Source organism: Pongo pygmaeus, chromosome 19, assembly GCF_028885625.2.
Source record: "Pongo pygmaeus isolate AG05252 chromosome 19, NHGRI_mPonPyg2-v2.0_pri, whole genome shotgun sequence".
In the NCBI taxonomy this organism is placed as follows: Eukaryota; Metazoa; Chordata; class Mammalia; order Primates; family Hominidae; genus Pongo; species Pongo pygmaeus.
In genome coordinates this window covers 58428057-58450286 of record NC_072392.2, presented here as the reverse complement: position 1 = coordinate 58450286, position 22230 = coordinate 58428057, and the positions used below count along the sequence as shown (strand labels likewise).

The 22230-nt window shown below is 38.5% G+C and overlaps 1 protein-coding gene across 2 annotated transcripts in view; it reads left to right on the top strand.

Annotated features, from left to right (window-relative positions):
- Positions 1–22230, top strand: part of MED13 (mediator complex subunit 13) — a 125502-nt gene that overhangs the window by 69332 nt on the left and 33940 nt on the right. For both annotated transcript variants that reach the window (XM_054457142.2, XM_054457140.2), the window contains exons 10-16: positions 3854–4067; positions 6582–6663; positions 12082–12203; positions 14129–14219; positions 14354–14568; positions 14857–15053; positions 16107–17023. In XM_054457142.2, coding sequence (XP_054313117.2) covers positions 3854–4067; positions 6582–6663; positions 12082–12203; positions 14129–14219; positions 14354–14568; positions 14857–15053; positions 16107–17023 — 1838 coding nt within the window. The remainder of the gene's footprint in view (positions 1–3853; positions 4068–6581; positions 6664–12081; positions 12204–14128; positions 14220–14353; positions 14569–14856; positions 15054–16106; positions 17024–22230) is intronic.

Sequence of the window (22230 nt, the reverse complement as noted above, 5' to 3'; positions counted from 1 at the left end):
GAATTAACTCCTATGTTGTGTTAGTGGTATACCAGATTTGTATGTATATTGTTATAGAATGCATTATTTGATCTCTGAAACGTAGTTCTGAATGCCTTTGATTCACAGAAAGAAGTCTGTGATGAAATAAACTTGTTTTGATTTTTCTGTGCTCTAAATCTTTTAAGTAAGTCTTCTATATTTGCTGTTTTATTTTAATGCAAATAAAGCTTTCCTTTGACAGTGACCTTGGCTCAGTTTAGGGATTGATTCTGAATATAGGAGATGGTAATAAAAAAAAAAAGTACCATTTAAAAAGTGGGAGATTTTAGGCTGGGCGCAGTAGCTCACACCTGTAATCCCAGCACTTTGGGAGGCAAACATGGGAGGATCACTTGATCCCAGGAGTTCAAGACCAGCCTGGGCAATATAGTGAGATCCTGTCTCTACAAAAAATAAAAAACTAGCCAAGTGTGGTGGTACACACCTGTAGTCCCAGCTACTCAGGAGGCTGAAGAGGGGAGGATACTTTGAACTCTGGAGGTGGAGGTTGTAGTGAGCTGAGACCGCACCACTGCACTCCAGCCTGGGTGACAGCAAGACCTTGTCTCAAAAAAAGTAAAATAAAATAAAATAAATAACGGTGGGAAGATTTTGACATTATTGCATTCATTTGTTTCTTAACTTTCCGTCTATAGCTTATCTGCTTCTATAATTGTCAATCCTTAAAAACTGTCATACCTCATCTGGAAGAATTTTTATTGAATAAAGGCATAACAGCATACGCTACCATAAGCTATGTTAAATTCTATATGAGTACATTTCAGGATAGTATGTTATTGTCATAGTAAAAGGAAAGAGTTGCAATTAATGAATAATATAATGCTTTGGGCCTTGCAGCACTTCCTGTTCATGGCTGTACCTGATCTTTTTGCAGTTTGTCTGTATTTAGCTTTATGTCTAATTGAAACTGTGTCTGTAGTTAATTATTTGGCTGTATGTGAAAGTTCGTTTGAGGAAAGGAGAGGGTTATTCGTATTCTAAAAGTGTATGTGTACTATATAATTGATGTTGGCAGTATGGTAATTAGAGTTTTTTTATCTGGCATCTCTTAAAAGTAACAATTTTTAAGTATTATCAGCTTTAAATATAGAATGTATAATGTAAATGAATTTATATTTTAAAATTTATTGTGTCTTGATACTCTTGAAATTGACTACATTTAAATTCTTTGCACATGCTAATGTCTGTGAGAATGATTCAATAAAATAACAAAAAGTCATATTTAGGTAATGCATTTGGTTTACTCATTTTTATTTTAATAGAGCCCTGTGCAGTAGAATTGGTTTTTTTAATAATGTTACTGCACAGTAGTCTAGCAACTACTTATGTAAACAGTGTGAAGGTTTTTATACTTCTGCCAGAGGACAACGTAATATGAAACACAGTTGTTTTATTTGTCTCTGCAGAAAGTAGTAGTGTCTTTCAGGCTGGGGGAAGGGAGATTTCTTATCCTTTCTTCCCTAAGAATAGTTATTTGAATATGAATACTTAAAATCTTTTCATCTCTGACTTTGCCACTATGTGACCTCAGCAAAGCCCTTGATTTTACATAATTTCCACATCAAAGTCAGGGACAATACCCTTTGCTTCTTATCTTAAAATGTTATTTTAAGTATTAAATAAGAAAAGTACATATCAAAGTAGTTAGAATTACTATTTTAAAAAGATTTGCATTAGTGAATATTTGGTAGACAATTCAGCTAACCGTTATTTAGAGTCTAATGTGGTGAGGTAAAAACTACACTTGATACTCAGCTGTTTATAGAACAGAACTATTCTGGTGATTAATTATAAAACATATCCCCCATGACAGTGTGCTAGCATTATGTTCCCACAGCAGAAAGTTTTTGTATGCTTGGGATTTTAGTTTTTGCAATAAATCTGGGGCATATTTGGAATAATAATGATATGTATTTGAGCATTTGATAGCATGTTTAGAAATCAGTTTTTGTTTTGATGGCCTGCTTTGCCCTGAGTTTGTAAGAGATCAAGTGCTACTAGTGCTAGGCATTAGTGAATAGATGAATGAGATAAGATTTCCCTGTCACTCAAAGAATGTACAATCTGCAAATACCTTCATTGCTACCAGACCTTACATATCTTACAACTTTTGTCTTAGTACTCAGAGTAGATAAGCAGTGGCATTGGTACCTTCTAGTGTGTAAAAATTGTTTATTTCAAAGTACAAGATAGTGTATTTTAGTAGTACTAATGCAAAAACAGTCTGATTTTTAGATTTCATTTATTCACTAGCAAGTATTGACACCTATTATGTACCAGGTACTGTAGGCATCTGTGCTAAATTAGTGAACAAAGGTTAGACCCCTGTCCTTGTGGAGCTTTTATGTTCTAGTGTGAGTGACAGTCAGCTATGAACGTAATAAATTATGTAATATGTTAAAAGATAAATGCTATGCAGGAAAATAGAGCAGGGTAAGGGGGATTATTATTGAGGCAAGTGGGCATGGGCATATTGCTATTTAAAATAAGGTAGTTATGGGCTTATAGAGAGGTGACATTTAAGCAAAGACTTGAAGGAAGTGAGTGAGTCGGCCATGCAGATATTTGGAAGGAGAATGTTTCCAATAAAAGAAATGGCCAGGAATGGGTCTGGAACCCATTGAGGAACATAAAGGAAGCCCTTGGAAGCAGTATAAGAGAGGACTAGAATAGTAAAAGATGAAGTTGAAGAGGAGAAGAACAAGATGATGGGAAGTTTTCATAGGATGGTATAAGGACTTTGGTTTTTTTCTCAGAGTGAAATGTCATTGCAAGATTCTGGACATGATCTGACTACAAGCTTGGCTGCTAGCTACTGTTATGACAACCTGAGAACCTTAGCTTTGTAAACCCGAGAGAATAGGAATTTGAGAGTCTAAACATGTCTTATGCAAACCAGAAGCTAATGTTCTGTGTTCACACTCACCGAGCAGTTGGATCTTCAGAGAGAAAAAACTCCTGATGCTTTCCAGGGTTCTTTGGTATAGATCAGCTTGCTTCTTGTTGTGGCATCCCTCTTTTATCCTTAGATTTCAGCTTTCTGTGGTCTGTCAGTTTCCACTAGCTCATCTTTCCAACTTCCTTGTTGTCTTCTCTTTTATTCTGTCATCTCCTGTCATTTTATTGGTTATTTTAGGAGAATAAAAAGAAACAATTTCTTAGTCGCTGTGTTGAACCAGAAGACTAATAACTTAAAAATTGATGTGCCAATGTGATTAGAAAAGAACTCAGATACTTGCACTGAAACTTCACTTTCCATTGTGAAACATCTTGCCAGAATTAATAGTAATAATGCTATTTTCATGAAACACAAATCAGGCCTTCAAAAATTTAAAACTTGAAGTATATCTACTCATGGAAGTAAAAAAAAAAATACATAATCATTTTCCTTGTATAAATGTATAAATTGTTTAAAAGTATCTTACTCACTTTTATAAAGCTCCCACTTTGAGTCACTGTACTGGAGCAGTTTAGATTTAAGAGCCCCTTTCAGGGAATGGATTTGTACAAAATAATGTGCTTGAGGACTTGAGAACCGTGAATTACCTAAACCGTGAATTACCTAAAGACAACATATTTTGGTAGGAAGATCATATAGTTAGGAAACTTGGATTTTGGCCCCATTTCTCTATGGCTAAATTTTAGACTTCAATAAATTATTTAATATTTTCATGCCTCCTCATTTGTGAAATAAGGGATTGCAGGTTAGATAATCTTTAAGTAATTCTAAAAACATTATGATACTTAACGTCATTTTGGAAATTTTTAATGCTTATGTGGATAATTAATTTTTTTTAATTTTTTTATGCAGGTTAATGGTGCAATGTAAGAAACCTTTAAAAGTTTCTGATGAATTAGTGCAGCAATATCAAATTAAAAACCAGTATCTTTCAGCAATAGCATCTGATGCAGAACAAGAACCTAAAATTGATCCATATGCATTTGTTGAAGGAGATGAGGAATTCCTTTTTCCTGATAAAAAAGATAGACAAAATAGTGAGAGAGAAGCTGGAAAAAAACACAAGGTAAGAGAAATCACAGTACACCAAAGGGTCACTGTTGATTTTGTAGCACTGCATATAGTAACACTCTTAGTACCACAGTTATCTCACTTCTTTTGTCTTAGAATAGAAAGAGTAATCATTTATTTAGAAAAACGTATTTTTGGCCGGGTGCGGTGGCTCATGCCTGTGATACCAGCACTTTGGGAGGCCCAGGCAGGCGGATCACCTGAGGACAGGAGTTCGAGACCAGCTTGGCCAACATGGTGAAACCCTGTCTCTAATAAAAATACAAAAAGTAGCTGGGTGTGGTGGTGTGCGCCTTGTAATCCCAGCTGTTCAGGAGGCTGAGGCAGGAGAATCACTTGAACCCAGGAGGCAGAGGTTGCAGTGAGCCAAGATCAGGCCACTGCACTCCAGCTTGGGCGACAGAGCGAGACTCTGTCTCAAAAAGAAAAAAAAGAAAAATGTATTTTTTTGAATGGGTAAATCAAGCACATGGTACCAATTATAGCTGACCTCTTGATAATGAAAATATTTTGTTGTTTAAAAGTTTCTGGGTTGGATAAAGGGCATATTAAATTTTGTCATAATTGAAATCAGGACATTTAGGTAGGCTATTTTGACAGTGATTTTAAAATATATTGTAAGTAAATTACCAATTTTCAAAGATACAATAGAATATACATCACTGAGTTTAAAAAATATGTGCTATTTTTGAATATGTGATTCAGGAACTTACAGTGCACCTAGAAGTAAAAATGAAGTGCAAGATACATAGTTATTAGATTAAAAATTTAAAAGTCAAATATATGAGAATTTGTTAAGATTAAGATAACTTTGCTACACAGGAATTATGTCTTAAATACAAAATACGAAAATTGGCCAGACACAGTGGCCAATGCTTGTAATCCCAGCACTTTGGGAGGCTGAGGTGGGTGGATCACTAGGTCTGGAGTTCGAGAGCAGCCTGGCCAAGATGGTGAAACCCCATGTCTACTAAAATTACAAAAATTAGCTGGGTGTGATGGCAGGTGCCTGTAATCCCAGCTACTCGGGAGGCTGACACAGGAGAATCGCTTGAACCCAGGAGGCAGAAGTTGCAGTGAGCTGAGATCATGCCAGTGAACTTCAGCCTGGTGACAGAGCAATACTCTGTCTAAAAAAAAAAAAAAAAAATTCTGTAAAGTTATGAAAAGGATACAATAATACGTGTGAGTTTTTTTTTTTTTTTGAGATGGAGTTTCGCTCTTGTTGCCCAGGCTGGAGTGCAATGTTATAATCTTAGCTCACTGCAACCTTTGCCTCCCTGATTCAAGTGATTCTCCTGCCTCAGCCTCCCTAGTAGCTGAGATTACAGGCATGCGCCACTACACTTGGCTAATTTTGTGTATTTTCAGTAGAGATGAGAGTTCTCCATGTTGGTCAGGCTGGTCTTGAACTGCTGACCTCAAGTGATCCGCCCTCCTCGGCCTCCCAAAGTGCTGGGATTACAGGCGTGAGCCACTGTGCCTGGCCCCTAATAATATGTTTAATACAAAATAAGTTTCACAAAGTTTTACTTAGCCCTACTATATGCCAGGTACTTGAAATTTTGTCTTTTTGGAAGTATGAGAGTAGTGATAGCTGGGAAGGCTGCAGGTATAATAGAAAGAACGTGAACTGGCTGGGCGCTGTGTCTCACGCCTGTAATCCCAGCACTTTAGGAGGCTGAGGCGGGCAGACCACCTGAGGTCAGGAGAGCCAGATCAGCCTGGCCAACATGGCGAAACCCCGTCTCTGCTAAAAATACAAAAATTAGCCAGGTGTGGTGGTGCATGCCTGTAATCTCAGCTACTTTGGAGGCTGAGGCGGGAGAATCTCTTGAACCCAGGAGGGGGAGTTTGCAGTGAGCCAAGATCATGCCACTGCACTCTAGCATGGGTGACAGAGTGAGACTCTGTCTCAAAAAAAAAAAAAAAAAAAAGAAATAACATGGACTTTGGAATTTGACAGATTTAGGATAAAATTTCAGCTCTCACTGTTTATCAGCCATATTTTCTGGGGCACATTAGAGTCTCTACTTTTGTCTATAAGATAAACATACCACAGGCCAGGCGTGGTGGCTCATACTTATAATCTCAGCACTTTGGGAGGCTGAGGTGGGCGGATCACAAGGTCAAGAGATTGAGACCATCCTGGCCAATGTGGTGAAACCACATCTCTACTAAAAATACAAAAATTAGCTAGGCGTGGTGGCACGTGTCTGTAGCCCTAGCTACTCGGGAAGCTGAGGCAGGAGAATCGCTTGAACCTAGGAGGCAGAGGTTGCGGTGAGCCGAGATCGTGCCACTGTACTACAGCCTGGTGATAGAGCGAGAGTCCATCTCAAAAAAAAAAGTAATAATAAGCATACTACTTACTTGTGAACTGTAAGAATCAGTGATAATGTATGTTAAACACTTAGCTGGATGCCTGACACACAGCTCCTCAATAATTGGTAGATTTTATTATTGGTAAATTATATATTTCAGCCTAACATGCAATATTTGTTTGCAGGTAGAAGATGGGACATCTAGTGTAACAGTGTTATCACATGAAGAAGATGCTATGTCATTATTTAGTCCCTCTATCAAGCAAGGTAAAACCTTTATTTCCTAATCAAAATATTGCATTCCAGGATTGTTACTACAGACTGATCTGATATTGTTGGACTTCTAATATTCCTTTTTGTATAATTCATTATGTTTCATAGAAAGGAATCTTTCTTAAATGATGGATTTATTGGTTATCTTTTATTGGAAGAAGCAAGTTCAGGTGATAGAATTTGTGTTTTTAATTGTTGCAACCTCTTTCCTGTTTTTACATATAAAAATAGTTTTCTATTAAAAACTCAGTTTTATGTAATAGATTTCTCACACCCTTCTACTGGGAATTGTGTGAAAGGAAGTAAAAGAATGAAGGCACATATTGACTGGAAAGCGATTGAGAAAAGGCCATTGTTATACTATGCCAAGGCTGTGGTTATACTCTCCAGGAAAAACACACTTGAAAAAAATGGGAGAAAGATACTGATGTCCAGTTGGTTGACAGTAGTGTTTCATCATCATAACGCCAAGTGTTTGCTCTCTGAAGACACTACTTTCAAGCCTATAGCAATGGGGGTTACAATTAGAAGACTATCAGTTATCTTCATACCTGTCTCCATTGTTTAAATTATAATTGAAAAATGGATCTGGGCACCATGGCTCACGCCTGTAATCCCAGCACTTTGGGAGGCCAAGGTGGGTGGATCACTTGAGGTCAGGAGTTCAAGACCAGCCTGTCCAACATGGTGAAACACCATCCCTACTAAAAAAATACAAAAATTAGGCCGGGCACAGTGGCTCACACCTGTAATCTCAGCACTTTGGGGGCCGTGGCGGGCAGATCACGAGGTCAAGAGATTGAGACCATCCTGGCCAACATGGTGAAACCCCGTCTCTACTAAAAAAATACAAAAATTAGCTGGGCATGGAGGCACGCGCCTATAGTTCCAGCTACTTGGGAGGCTGAGGCAGGAGAATGCTTGAACCTGGGAGGCAGAGGTTGCAGTGTGCCGAGAACATGTCACTGCACTCCAGCCTGGTGACAGAGCGAGACTCTGTCTCAAACAAACAAAAAAAACAAAAATTAGCCTCGCGTGGTGGTGCATGCATGTAGTCCCAGCAACTTGGGAGGCTGAGGCAGCAGAATCGCATGAACCCAAGAGGCAGAGGTGGTAGTGAGCCAAGATGGGCTGGGCACAATGGCTTACACCTGTGAGGCCGAGGCAGGTGGATCACCAGAGGTCAGGAGGTCAAGACCAGCCTGGCCAACAAGGTGAAACCCCGTCTCTACTAAAAATACAAAAATAAAGCATGTGTGGTGCCAGGTGCCTGTAATCCCAGCTACTTGGGAGGCTGAGGCAGGAGAATCGCTTGAACCCAAGAGGCAGAGGTTGCAGTGAGCCGGGATTGTGCCACTGCACTGCAGCCAGGGTGACAGAGCGAGACTCTGTCTCAAAAAATAAATAAATAAAAATTGAAAAATGATTTAGAATAAGCTCAACTATGATTGTGTTGTGACATAGAATAAATATGAGTAAAATGCTTTAAAGTTTTCACCTGTAAAATGAGGAGATAAGGTCATTGTCTAAGGTCCTTCAGATCTAAAACCACAATTTCTAAATTAAACTTTACTGGAATTTTGTTGTCATTTTCTTCCCACACACACAACTTAAGAGAGCTGTTCTGAGGCCACTAATTCAACAAATATTTAGTTAGCACCTGTTATGTGTAGGTACTGTTTGGGTGTTGGGGACACAGTGGTCAAGACTCCACTTTGAATATGTCTGACTTAAACTCCTTGTGAATGGAATAGAGAGACATAGTATAGTAATTCATTTACAAAACCCATTTAACTTTTAAAATAATTTTTTTAATTGACAAGTAAAAATTGTATATATTTATGGTATACAACATGATGTTTTGGGGGGGAGTGTGTGTATATATATATATACACAGTGTGCCGAGTGTGTGTGTATATATATATATACAGTGAGACCCTATATATATACACACACACACCAAAATATATATGTAAATACATATATATTTACATTTTTTTTAACATTTTACTCATATTCTGTGTCACAACACAGTTACAGTTTATCTTATTCTAAATCATTTTTCAGTTATAATTTAAACAGTGGAGACTGGTATGAGGAGAATTGTTAGTCTCCTATTGTAACCCCACAACTATAAGCTTGAAAGTACTGTCAAGTCTTCAGTGAGCAAACACTTGGAATTATTTTACATATATATGTGTGAGTGTGTATGTATATATGTGTGTGTATATGTGTGTGTATGTATATATAGTGGAATGGGTAGATCAAGCTATTTAACATGCATTACCTTACATACCTTTTTTGTGTGTGTGGGTGAGAATACTTAAAATCTACTTTCAGCAATTTGCAAGTATATAATATGTTATTATTCACTATGATGTACAGCAAAATCCATTTAACTTTTGATGTGGGCAAAGTAAGTCATCTTCTGGTGTGTGTTTTTCGATGACAAAGTTTTAATATTTGGAATAAATAGTGGGTCAGTCTGTGGATAACCAAAAATAAGAAAAAAATCTATCTGAACAATGAACAAATGGTCTAGGTGGCTTGGAAATTCAGCAGTTTGGATTCTTTGCTGGAGTGATCTACAGATTCAGAGCAATCCCTATCAGAATTCCAGTGACACTTTTCACAGTAATAGAAAAAACAATCCTAAAACGTGTATAGGGTAACAAAAGGCCCTGAATGGCTAAAGCAGTCTTGAGCAAAAAGAACAAAGTTGGTGGCATCACCCTACCTGATTTGAAAGTCTGCTGCAAGGCTAGGTGTCATGGCCCATGCCTATAGTCTCAGTATTTTGGGAGGCCACAGTAGGAGAAATGCTTGAGGCCAGGAGTTCAAGACCACCTTGGCCAACGTAGTGAGACCCTATCTGTGTAAAAAAAATAAATAGGCCAGGCGCAGTGGCTCATGCCTGTAATCCGAGCACTTTGGAAGGCCAAGGTGGGCAGATCACCTGAGGTCAGGAGTTTGAGACCAGCCTGGTCAACATGGCAAAACCCCATTTCTACTAAAAATACAAAATTAGCCAGGTGTGGTGGTGCGCACCTGTAATCCCATCTATTTGGGAGGCTGAGGCAGGAGAATTGCTTGAATCTAGGAGTCAGAGGTTGCAGTGAGCCCAGATCGCTCCATTGCACTCCAGCCTGGGTGACAAGAGTGAAACTCCATCTCCAATCAATCAATCAATAAAATGTTAAATATTTTAAAAATTAAAATATATGGCTGGGCGTGGTGGCTGACACCTGTAATCCCAACACTTTGGGAGGCCAAGGCGGGTGATCACGAGGTCAGGAGATCGAGACCATCCTGGCTAACACGGTGAAACCCCATCTCTACTAAAAATACAAAAAATTAGCTGGGCGTGGTGGCACACGCCTGTAGTCCCAGCTACTCGGGAGCTAAGGCAGGAGAATCGCTTGAATCTGGGAGACAGAGGTTGCAGTGAGCCGAGATCACGCCACTGCATTCCAGCCTGGGCAACAGAGCGAGACTCTTTCTCAAAAAAAAAAAAAAAAGAGTTGGATTCATGGAAATAGAAAGTAAAGTGGTGATTACCAGAGACTGGGGGTGGGGGAATGGGGATGGCCAGAGGACATAAAATTTCAGTTGGGAGGAATAAGTTCAGGAGATCTATTGTAAATTGTGGTTACTACAATTAATAATAGATTGTATATTTGAAAATTCAGAGTAGATTTTAAGTGTTCTCAACATAAAAAAAAGTACCTGTATATGAGGTAATGAATATGTTCAATAGCTTGATTTAGCCATTTCACAATACATACATTAAAAAAAAGAAAAAAACAACTCAGAAACAAATTGGGTTGTTTGGCCTACTTACCTATCCTAGGATGTTCCCTGGGATATAGGAAACATGTAAGCCCCTTATTGTGCCTGTAGTTTAGCTTTCTCAAAATGTGAAACATATACTACATTCTGGAGTATCTCCAAGGTGGAGCTTCAAAATCTTGGTTTTTAATAAGTATCTTAGATGATTTTTACTTACTCTTAAAATTTCAAAGGCACAGCTCTAGTGAATCTTTAGAACTGACACACCAGAGACACTGGGGAAGTGACTTTTATCTTTCTGAAAACGAGGACTGTCTCAAGTCAGTTGACAGAGAATGATTTGGGAGATTATGTATCAAATTGTTTTTCTTGTGCGGGAATATATTGGGAGTTTAATTTTCATTGTAATTGGTATCATGTTTTTGTTACCCTAAAACGGGGCAAGAGGGTAGGAAAATAAAATTGTAGTACGGTAACTAAGCGGTAGTATTTATCTAGTACTTAAGCACCTAGTACTGGGCAAAGCACATTACCGACATTCTATTACATTTTATTCTTGGTATTGAGGCACAGAGACATTAAGTAATTTGTCGAGGGTCATACTGTTAGTGGTGGAGCTGGGATTCAGATTAAAGTCTGTCTGGCCCAAGAGTCAGCTCTTAATCATTGTTCTGTTCTTCCTTTACATTTCAGAAAGATAGAAAAATACAGGCCAGGTGAGGTGGCTCACACCTGCACTTCAGAAACAGAGGCAGGCAGATTGCTTGAGCCCAGGAGCTCAAGACCAGTCTGGGCAACATGGCGAAACCCCAACTTGAGGGAAAAAAAAGAAATTAACTGGGCATAGGGTCACGTGCCTGTAGTCCCAGCTACTGGGGTGGGAGGATTGCTTGAACCCAAGAGGTCAAGGCTGCAGTGAGGTGTGATTGCACCACTGCATTCCAGCCTGGTGGTGACAGAGCGAGACCCCGTCTCAGAAAAAAAGAAAAAAAAAATTACAAGTGTGTGTATGTGTATTTAATTCTGTTTTTCTAATAGTATTTATATTTTTATTTGATGCATTAATTATTCATGTAGAGTACTTAGCTATTTTATGGATTACCTGACCTTCTAGTGAGCTTCCTGGGAAAGATATCATCATTTATTTATAATTTTTTTTTCTATAAAAACACTTTCTCGATTTTAAACAATAAAGTACAATTTCTTGTTGCATAATCCCCTTATGACCTTAAAGTTATATGTCTAATTTAAAAAGAATAGTACTTACGTGGTCAGTAGTAGCAGTTTTTTTTTTGTTTGTTTGTTTTTTTGTTTTTTTAAGATGGAGTCTCGCTCTGTCTCCCAGGCTGGAGTGCAATGGCGCTATCTCGGCTCACTGCAACCTCTGCCTCCTGGGTTCAAGCAATTCTCCGCCTCATCCTCCCGAGTAGCTGGGATTACATGCCCCTGCCACCACACTCGGCTGATTTTTGTAGTTTTAGTAGAGACGGGGTTTCACTATCTTGGCCAGGGTGGTCCTGAACTCCTGACCTCGTGATCCACCCTCCTCGGCCTCCCAAAGTGCTGGGATTACAGGCATAGTAGTAGCAGTTTTAATTTTATTTTTCTGATTGACTTTTGTAGATGCTCCACGCCCTACTAGTCATGCCCGTCCTCCATCAACAAGTTTGATTTATGACTCAGACCTGGCTGTCTCTTATACTGACCTTGATAATCTCTTCAATTCTGATGAAGATGAACTAACAGTGAGTATCTCATTAATGAATAGGATTATAATTTGTTTTCCTTGATTTTATTATTTTTTTATGTTTTAGAAGTGATTTGTGAGTTTAATACTATGTTTTAGCCCTGAACAATAGGAAATGTAGTAAAATCTCATTCATTGATTTCTTTTTTAAATCTCATGTTTGAGTAGTCTTGCCATAGTGTCATCTATAAACTTTGAGAGTTTTGTTTCTCGTTTTGTTTTTACATTTGGGGGACACATGATTAACCTTAATTTGAGCTCTGCCGTATGTTCTGTTTTGTAGTTTTAGGAAGCAGAATTATTTTCCTGTTTGATTGTGTAGTTGGAGAAATGACTCTGGAATTTACTCATTCAGAGAACACATACATAATTGACATTAAAGTTATTTGCTTTGTCAATTTATTAAGGAATACCAGTTCTTTTGAATTTGTTTTGCATCACAGCAATTATAAGACAGATACATGATATAACAATAAAAGAGGAAAAAAATAATATTTAATCTTTAACACCCATTTGCAGAGAAAGGTGAAGATAAAAGAAATTAAAGCTTAAAATGAGATTCCCTAGAATGTCAAGTCTCTGTCAAATTAATGAATTGGGTGCTGCATTATCATAAAAGGGAATTCCTTTTCATCTGCATAAAGGTAGCTTGGAAACTTCTATGGTACATTTGATCTTTCCTTTCCTACATAATATGCATTTAGTCCTCTCTCAACATATATATCTCTATATGTGTGTATATGTGTGTGTGTACATATACATATATATATATTGCAGATACATAAACTTTTACTGTATATCCCATAGTGTAGTACATTTTAGGGCACCCTTTACTAGGCGACTATATCCTTGAATGCTTTGGCACATTCATACTTTCTCTCTACTACCATTCCTCTATCAGCTGTGGTTCCTCTGAAATAAAAAGGTGGTAGTCAGAACGTGGTCTACATATTAATATTTATCACAAACTGTCTAACAGAAGACATGGAACAAATGTTAGCTCTGAAAACATTGGTAAGAGCTTGGAGATAGTAAAACTTGTTTGTTCAATCTACTAAAAGTTAGGAACTCTATTGCTTCGTCATTAGATCTTCTGAAGTTTGTACTTAGTTTTACCTGTTAACAGTATTTTTGCAGGAGTAGGGAGACTATTAAAACAAGGTGAAAGTATAAATAAGAATTTAGATAGGTGAGTGATTGATTATATAGGAAACTTCAGTGTATTCAACTTAAGGAGACAAATGCTTTGCAAATATCTTTTACCAAGAAGCATTTCTAATGTTAATTACAACCCCTTCTTATTGCAGGTTTTCTCATTTTTATTTATTTTAAGACGAGTCTCACTGTGTTGCCCATGCTGGAGTGCAGTGGTGCAGTCCTGGCTCACTGCAACCTCTGCCTCCCAGGCTCAAGCAATTCTTGTGCCTCAGCCTCCTGAGTAGCTGGAATTACAGGCATGCCCCACCCAGCTAATTTTTTGTATTTTTAGTAGAGATGAGGTTTCACCGTGTTGGCCAGGCTGGTCTCAAACTCCTGGCCTCAAATTGATCTGCCTGCCTCAGCCTCCCAAAGTGCTGGGATTACAGGTGTGAGCTACCGTGTCCGGCCTCTTATTATTGGGTTTTAAGTTAAGGTTAACCTTACTTCTGTGTATTTTGAAAGTATTGGTCATTTTCTTTGGAGGAACTTTTTCCTTTTAATTTCGAGGCTTACCAAATAAATATTACCAAATAAATAAATCTGGAGTCAGTGATTAAGAAATATTTTATATCTTTCAACACTAGTATGTATTTGGCTGTATCACAGGTTCAAAATACTACTTTTAATGAATGGGCTTTACTGTTAAGTTATATCTGAATGATTACTATTTTGAGATCACATTGGATGTAAAATTTTAGATAAATATGTGCTTTTTTTAAATAGCCTGGATCTAAAAAATCAGCGAATGGATCAGATGATAAAGCCAGCTGCAAGGAATCAAAGACAGGAAATCTGGACCCATTATCTTGCATAAGTAAGCTTCCCTCATCTGTGCTTGAGATAAATTTGCAAACTTTTAATCTCAACAAAGCTCCCCACTCCTTTTGTTTTAAACACAGATTCGCCTATTTTTAGTCATGTTAAAATGTATGTTTTTATTAAATATAGGCACTGCAGATCTTCATAAAATGTATCCTACACCACCATCATTGGAACAACATATTATGGGATTTTCCCCAATGAATATGAATAATAAAGAATATGGTAGTATGGATACAACACCTGGAGGAACTGTTCTAGAAGGAAATAGTTCTAGTATAGGAGCACAGTTCAAAATTGAGGTTGATGAGGGATTCTGTAGCCCCAAACCTTCTGAAATTAAAGTAAGTATGTTTTTTCTAGAAAAATAATTCACTTCCTATATTTTCTTATAGAATTAGTTTGTTGCCGTAGTCAAAAATTATTTTATAGTGGTTGCAGTTTTGTAGCTAAGTTGAGGACTGAATTGTTGTTGTCACTGTTAAGAATGCATTTAAGAAAATAATAGAATTGTATTTACATTTTATTTTGTTTAAAGAAAGGAAAAAAGGTCCAGAGCCTGTTTGAATTGTTTGTGTATTTTTTCCCCCTAGAAGATAAGATACTAAAAACCTACCATCTTTATATTGTAGGATTTTTCTTATGTCTATAAGCCTGAAAATTGTCAAATTCTAGTGGGATGTTCCATGTTTGCACCTCTAAAAACTCTACCAAGCCAATATCTGCCCCCTATCAAATTGCCAGAAGAGTGTATTTACCGTCAGAGTTGGACTGTTGGAAAATTGGAATTGCTTTCTTCAGGGCCTGCAATGCCATTCATCAAAGAGGGGTATGATTTATGTTGTTACAATAGTATGTGACTGCTTATACAGCTTTAATTTTTTTTTCATAGATTTACCTGGTATGCTGGAAAAATAAAATTGGTTTTTGAAAATTCTAAAAATTATTTCTGGTTAATCAATTATAGTGATTGGCCGGGAGCAGTGAATCACGCCTGTAATTCCCATACTTCGGGAGGCCAAGGCAGGCGTATCCCTTGAGGTCAGGAGTTTGAGATCAGCCTGGCCAACATACGAAACCTCGTCTCTACTAAAAATACAAAAATTAGCCAAGCGTGGTGGCACATGCCTGTAGTCCCAGCTACTTGGGAGGCTGAGGCACAAGAATGGCTTAAACGTGGGAGGCAGACGTTGCAGGGAGCCGAGATCGCATGAGTGCACTCCAGCCTGGGCAACAGAGTGAGACTTTCTCTCAAAAAAAAAGGTTAATTGGGTATGGATAAACTATTAGGAAACTTAAGACTATTATGCTTGATTTGTATTCCAAAGCACCTTTTCTTTTGGGCTGCAATTTTAAATTGCTCCCATTTTTACATTTGCCATCTTTTCCACACTTATTTCACATTTTAACATCTCTGACTTTGTCAGTTTCAACTCAAGGCTAAAAGAAATCTGAATTTGAGATGTCTTATAAGTGGTAGCATCTTAAAATTACCATTTTTCCCTTTTTACACATAAACATCTCTAAAATCATTTTTCTTTTTTTTACAGTCAGTAGCATCTTAGAATCAAGGAAATATAAGTATTTCTAGTAAACAAAGTTTATAGATAGTAAATATGGATGTCTAGGTATGCATTAGCATATAGAGTGCTTATTAATCATTTTTGAACTTGTTGATTGATCCTTAGTCCACAGCAATCACTTAGAGTAGATACGTTAACCAGAAATAAGAATTGACTGTGCTTGTAATTCTTGCAATACTTGTCCTTTCATAATTTTCTGTGTAATTGAAAAACATTTGGGACGTTTTTAGTTGTATTTCACATTACTAATATGTTCCTTTATATATATATTTGATTTTCTTTTACCCTGGTGGTGATAGTGATGGAAGTAATATGGATCAAGAATATGGCCCTGCTTATACACCTCAAACTCATACTTCTTTTGGGATGCCTCCTAGCAGTGCACCTCCTAGTAACAGCGGAGCAGGAATTCTTCCTTCTCCATCCACCCCTCGGTTTCCAACTCCAAGGACTCCAAGGACTCCTCGGACTCCTCGTGGAGCTGGTGGACCTGCTAGTGCTCAAGGTTCAGTCAAATACGAAAATTCAGACTTGTATTCACCAGCTTCTACCCCATCTACATGCAGACCCCTTAATTCTGTTGAACCTGCAACTGTCCCTTCCATCCCTGAAGCACACAGTCTTTATGTAAACCTCATCCTTTCAGAATCAGTTATGAATTTGTTTAAAGACTGTAACTTTGATAGTTGTTGCATCTGTGTCTGCAACATGAATATCAAGGGTGCCGATGTTGGAGTTTACATTCCGGATCCAACGCAGGAAGCACAATATAGGTGTACCTGTGGCTTCAGTGCTGTCATGAACAGAAAATTTGGAAACAATTCAGGATTATTTCTTGAAGATGAACTAGATATCATAGGACGCAATACAGACTGTGGCAAAGAAGCAGAAAAACGTTTTGAAGCTCTCAGGGCTACCTCTGCTGAACATGTTAATGGAGGACTAAAGGAATCTGAAAAATTATCTGATGATTTGATATTATTGCTGCAAGATCAGTGCACTAATTTATTTTCACCCTTTGGAGCAGCAGACCAAGATCCTTTTCCTAAAAGTGGTATAATTAGCAATTGGGTACGTGTTGAAGAGCGTGACTGTTGCAATGACTGCTACCTTGCATTAGAACATGGGCGTCAGTTCATGGATAACATGTCAGGAGGAAAAGTTGATGAAGCACTTGTGAAAAGTTCATGCTTACACCCCTGGTCCAAGAGAAACGGTAAGTATGTCAATAAAATACTTTTTTGTTTGCTTATTTCCCTTTAGTTATATGACTTTGCTTTTCATTCTTAGGAAAAAGCAATAAAGGCAATTTCCCATGTAGCAAATAAAGACATTTAAAGTTGGACTTAAAACTCTTTATGGATGATGTTTTTAAAGGGAGAATTTCTTAGCAGTTTAGTTTAATTTCACCAATAAAAGTATGGTTATTATAAATCTGTAATTATATACTTATGTAGGAATATGAAAGGCACATTCCATATATTTATTAGCATAGCATTGCTGGTGGTCTGCTTTATTCAACATTCTTTCACTCATTAAGTATTTACTGGGCACCTTGTATGTGCCAGGTATTAGCCTAGATTCACTGTTGAACAAAGCACACATATTCTTTGCCCTTTTTGAATCTATAATTTAGTGGAGAAAATAGGAAATAAAAAAGCTTCTAATAGATAGTAAGAAGTAATTTGGAGGAAAAGCAGAGTAAAACAGTAGAAAAAGACACGTACGTACTATTTTAGATGTATGGTCAGATAAGATACTACTGAGGAGATAGCATTTGGGCAAACTCCTACATAACATAGAATGTGAGCTATGTAGTTAAATGAGGGAAGAGTGTTTCAGGCAGTGCAAAGACACTGAGGGAGTATTTTGCTTTTACATGTTTGAGGAACATTAAGGTGACTGATGCTGCTGGAATGCTTTGGGTGATAGGGAGACTGGAAGGAGATGAAATTTAGGAGGTAGCCATTCACCAGCATCATTTAGAGTCTTATAGACCACGTAAGGCCTTTGTGGTTTATACTAAATGTGATGGGAAGCTATTGAACAGTTTTGACAAGGAAAGTAACATGATCCTTATTCTGATTGTTTTTTAAGAGATCTCTCAGTCTGGCATGGTGGCTCATGCCTGTAATCCCAGCACTTTGGGAGGCCAAGGTAGGCAGGTCACCTGAGGTCAGGAGTTCGAGACCAGCCTGACCAACATAGTGAAATCCCGTTTTTACTAAAAACTTAAAATTAGCTGGGCTTGGTGGTGGGCGCCTGTAATCCCAGCTACTTGGGAGGCTAAGGCAGGATAATTACTTGAACCCGGGAGGCAGAAGTTGCAGTGAGCCGAGATCGCACTACTGCACTCCAGCCTGGGCAACAAGAGTGAAACTCCCATCTAAAAGAAAAAAAAAAATGGCTCGGTGCGGTGGCTCACGCATCTAATCCCAGCACTTTGGGAGACTGAGGTGGGCAGATCATGAGGTCAGGAGTTCGAGACCAGCCTGCCCAATATGGTGAAAAATACAAAAATTAGCCAGCGTGGTGGGGTGCGCCTGTGGTCCCAGCTGCTCAGGAGGCCAAGGCAGAGGAGTTGCTTGAACCTGGGAGGCGGAGGTTGTGTTGAGCTGAGATAATGCCACTGCACTCCAGCCTGGGCAACAGAGCAAGATTCTCTGTTGCTGTTGTGTGGAAAATAGCCGTGGGGTTTGGAAGTAGTGAAAGTGAGAACAGAAGCAGGATAAATCATTTGGAAGGCAGTTTCAGTAGCTTAGGTGAAAGATGACGGTAGCTTAGACAAGATAAGAGGCCAACGAGATGTAAGTAATAGGTTTTAGGTTATTTGGGAAATAGAACCTACAGGGTTTGCCAAAAGACGTGTAAGAAAAGATGAGGCATCAATAATAGCTTGAGCACCTGGGTGAATGGTAGTACTAACTACAGAGGAGGGAAACACTGGGGAGTAAATCAGATACACATTTGGAGATAATATGTTTTAAATTCAGAGGAATGATTGGGTCTGGAGATAGAAAAATTTTGTGTGTGAGTTATCATTATGAAAAGCTGTGGATCTGGATGAAATAACCTATAGAGTAATTGTAGATAGAGTAGTACAAGGATGGAGCTGACATTTAGAGGTGGGGAGGGAGAAGAGGCACCAGGAAAGGAAATTGAGAAGGAGGTTGGAGGAAAACCAAGGGAGCGTGGTATCCTAGAAATCAAGTATAGGGAATTTTTGTTTGTTTGTTTTTGTTTTGAGACAGAGTCTCGCTCTGTCACCAGGCTGGAGTGCAGTGGCGCGATCTCGGCTCACTGCAACCTCCACCTCCCGGGTTCAAGCAATTCTCCTCCCTCAGCCTCCCGAGTGGCTGGGACTACAGGTGCACACCACCACACCCGGCTAATTTTTTGTATTTTAGTAGAGACGAGGTTTCACTGTGTTGCCCAGGCTGGTCTCAAACTCCTGAGCTCAGGCAATCCACCTGCCTTGGCCTCCCAAAGTGCTGGGATTACAGGTGTGAGCCACCGTGGCCGGCCCGGGAATATTTAGAAGAGAGTGATCATCTCTATCAAATACTTCGATACATTAAGGTGAAGACTGGGACAGGCTATTGGATGTGACCACATAGAAGTTGGTGGTCACCTTGATAGGCAGTTTCAATCAATCTGATTGGAGTGGGTTCACAAAAGAACGGGATGAGAAACAAACTTAGACAATTTTCTGGGGACTTTTGCTGTAAATAGCAGAGAAATTGCATAATAGGGTTAAAAGAGAGGTTTATTATTATTTTATTAAAGGTGCATTGGGAGTGATCCTATAGAAAGGAATTTTCTTTTAATTGACAGATATGGCTTATAGCTGTAATCCCAGCATTTGGGAGGCTGAGGCAGGCAGATCATTTGAGCCCAGGAGTTCAAGATCAGCCTGGTGAACATGGCAAAACCCATCTCTACTAAAAATACAAAAATTAGCTGGATGTGGTAGCATGCACCTGTAGTCTCAGCTACTTGGGAGGCTGAGGTGGGAGTATAGCTTGAACCTAGGAGGTGGAGGATTCAGTGAACCTTGATTGTACCACTGCACTCCAGCCTGTTTGACAGAGTGAGATTCTTCTCAAAAAGAAAAAAATGGCCATGTAATGCAGGGTTGAGTAATCATGATAGTACAGATGGAATGTTATATGGCTTCTGAAAATGAATACAGTTATATATAACAAATAGATGAATCTTAGTGATACTATTGAGGAGAGGAAGAGGGAACAAGTCCCAGAAGATTACATATAGTCAGATACCCTTTAAAAATACCTCTTTAATGTATTACCGTTAATAAAGTTTTGAAACAAGCATAACTAAATGTATTATTTAACGCACATAAAATTGAGAATATTGGTTAATTCTTGAAATTTCACATGTGTCCAAAAATGACCAAGAGATAGGGATAGGGAGAAGCATTTAATAAGATCGTTTTTGGTAATGTTCTAGTTCTTGGGCAGTGAGATTACAGTTGTTCATTTTATTATTAAAGGAAATTTTTGAAATGTAAGAGGATAACACATGGACCAGTGATTAAGTTCATGTATATGACATAGTATCAGCATTTATCCAATTATTCATTCTCAGCGACCAAATTTAAAAAGGGAAAGATACAAATAAATATCATAGGTATTCAAAAAAAGGGAAAGATTATTTTAAGCCATATAAAGTAGTTAAGATCATAGGCTGTGGACTCAGACTGCTTGGGTTTGAAACATGACTCTAGCACTATATACTACCTGCTACCTTGGGCCAAGTTAATTAACCTTTCTGTGCCTTGATTTCTTAAAATAGGGTCAATAATAGATTTACTTTACAGGGTATTGAGAGAATCAAATGAAATAATACATATAAAACAGGGCAGTTGATCCGCCCACCTTGGCCCCCCACAAAGTGCTGGGATTACAGGCGTGAGCCACCCAGGAGTTTGAGACCAGCCTGACCAACATGGTGAAACCCCATCTCTACTAAAAATACAAAAATTAGCTGGGCATGGTGGCACATGCCTATAATCCCAGCTACTCGGGAGGCTAAGGCAGGAGAATTGCTTGAACCCATGAGGTGGAGGTTGCAGTGAGCCCGAGATCCTGCCATTGCACTCCAGCCCAGGTGACAAGAGTGAAACTCGGTCTGAAAAAAAAATTAAAAAAAAAAAAAAAAAAGCAGTTTTGGAGGTTGCAGTGAGCCCGAGATCCTGCCATTTCGCTCCAGCACAGGCAACAAGAGTGAAACTTGGTCTGAAGAAAAAAAAAAAAAGGCAGTTTTTGGCACATAGTAAGAACTCAGATGTTAGTAGTGGTAATGACAGCAGCAGGAGGATTAGTGGCACTCTTTATAATTATTTTGTTTTTAAGAACCAACTTATTTGCCAAATAATGGAAAATATTGAGCTTTACCTGGTATATGTTTTTTTAATAACAGTAAGCACTGATGTAAACAGAAAGCTGCAGACTTGAAAATGAATTTCTTAACAACTTGTCCAAAGAAAATAATTTAGTACAAGAAAGAGACAAATGGGGCCGGGCACCATGGCTCACCTCTGTAATCCCAGCATTTTGGGAGGCTGAGGCGGGAGTATTGCTTGAGACCAGGAGTTTGAGGAAAGAAAGAAAAGCCTTTATATTTCAATTAAAAATTTTCAGTATTAAAAACAAATAATGGGCCAGGCACGGTAGCTCATGCCTGTAATCCCAGCACTTTGGGAAGCCGAGGCAAGTGGATCACAAGGTCAGATCAAGACCATCCTGGCTAACACGGTGAAACCCCGTCTCTACTAAAACTACAAAAAATTAGCCGGGCGTGGTGGCGGGCGCCTGTAGTCCCAGCTACTCGGGAGGCTGAGGCAGGAGAATGGCGGGAACCCGGGATGGGGAGCTTACAGTGAGCAGAGATCGCGCCACCGCACTCCAGCCTGGGTGACAGAGAGAGACTCCGTCTCGAGAAAAAAAAAATAATAATGTTGGAAAACATAAATGTGCAATATTAGAATACTTTGATTAAATTATAGCAGCATCATGAAATGGTGGCAAGCTCCTGCATTAGAGCCCTTGGCATGTTTCCTCCCTCTTGGATACTCGTTTTCCAGATATTTATGTGGATAACTCTGTCTCCTTTAAATCTTGTCAGATATCATCTTCTCATTATAAAAATGCAAACCCTTCTTCTTCTTCTCCATCTTGCTTTCTTTCCATAGAGTGGACTGTTACCTTCTAACATAATAAAATTTATTAATTGTTGTTTCTTACCCCCATTAAGTGCACTCTTTGCAAAGTTCTGTGTAAAGGCAAAGATTTTTGTCTATAATCTAAACACCTAGAATAATTAACACAGTAGATGATCAGGATATTAAAATAGATGTTTGGATTTGTTTATTTAGTTTTAATATCTTGAAAGAAGGTTATG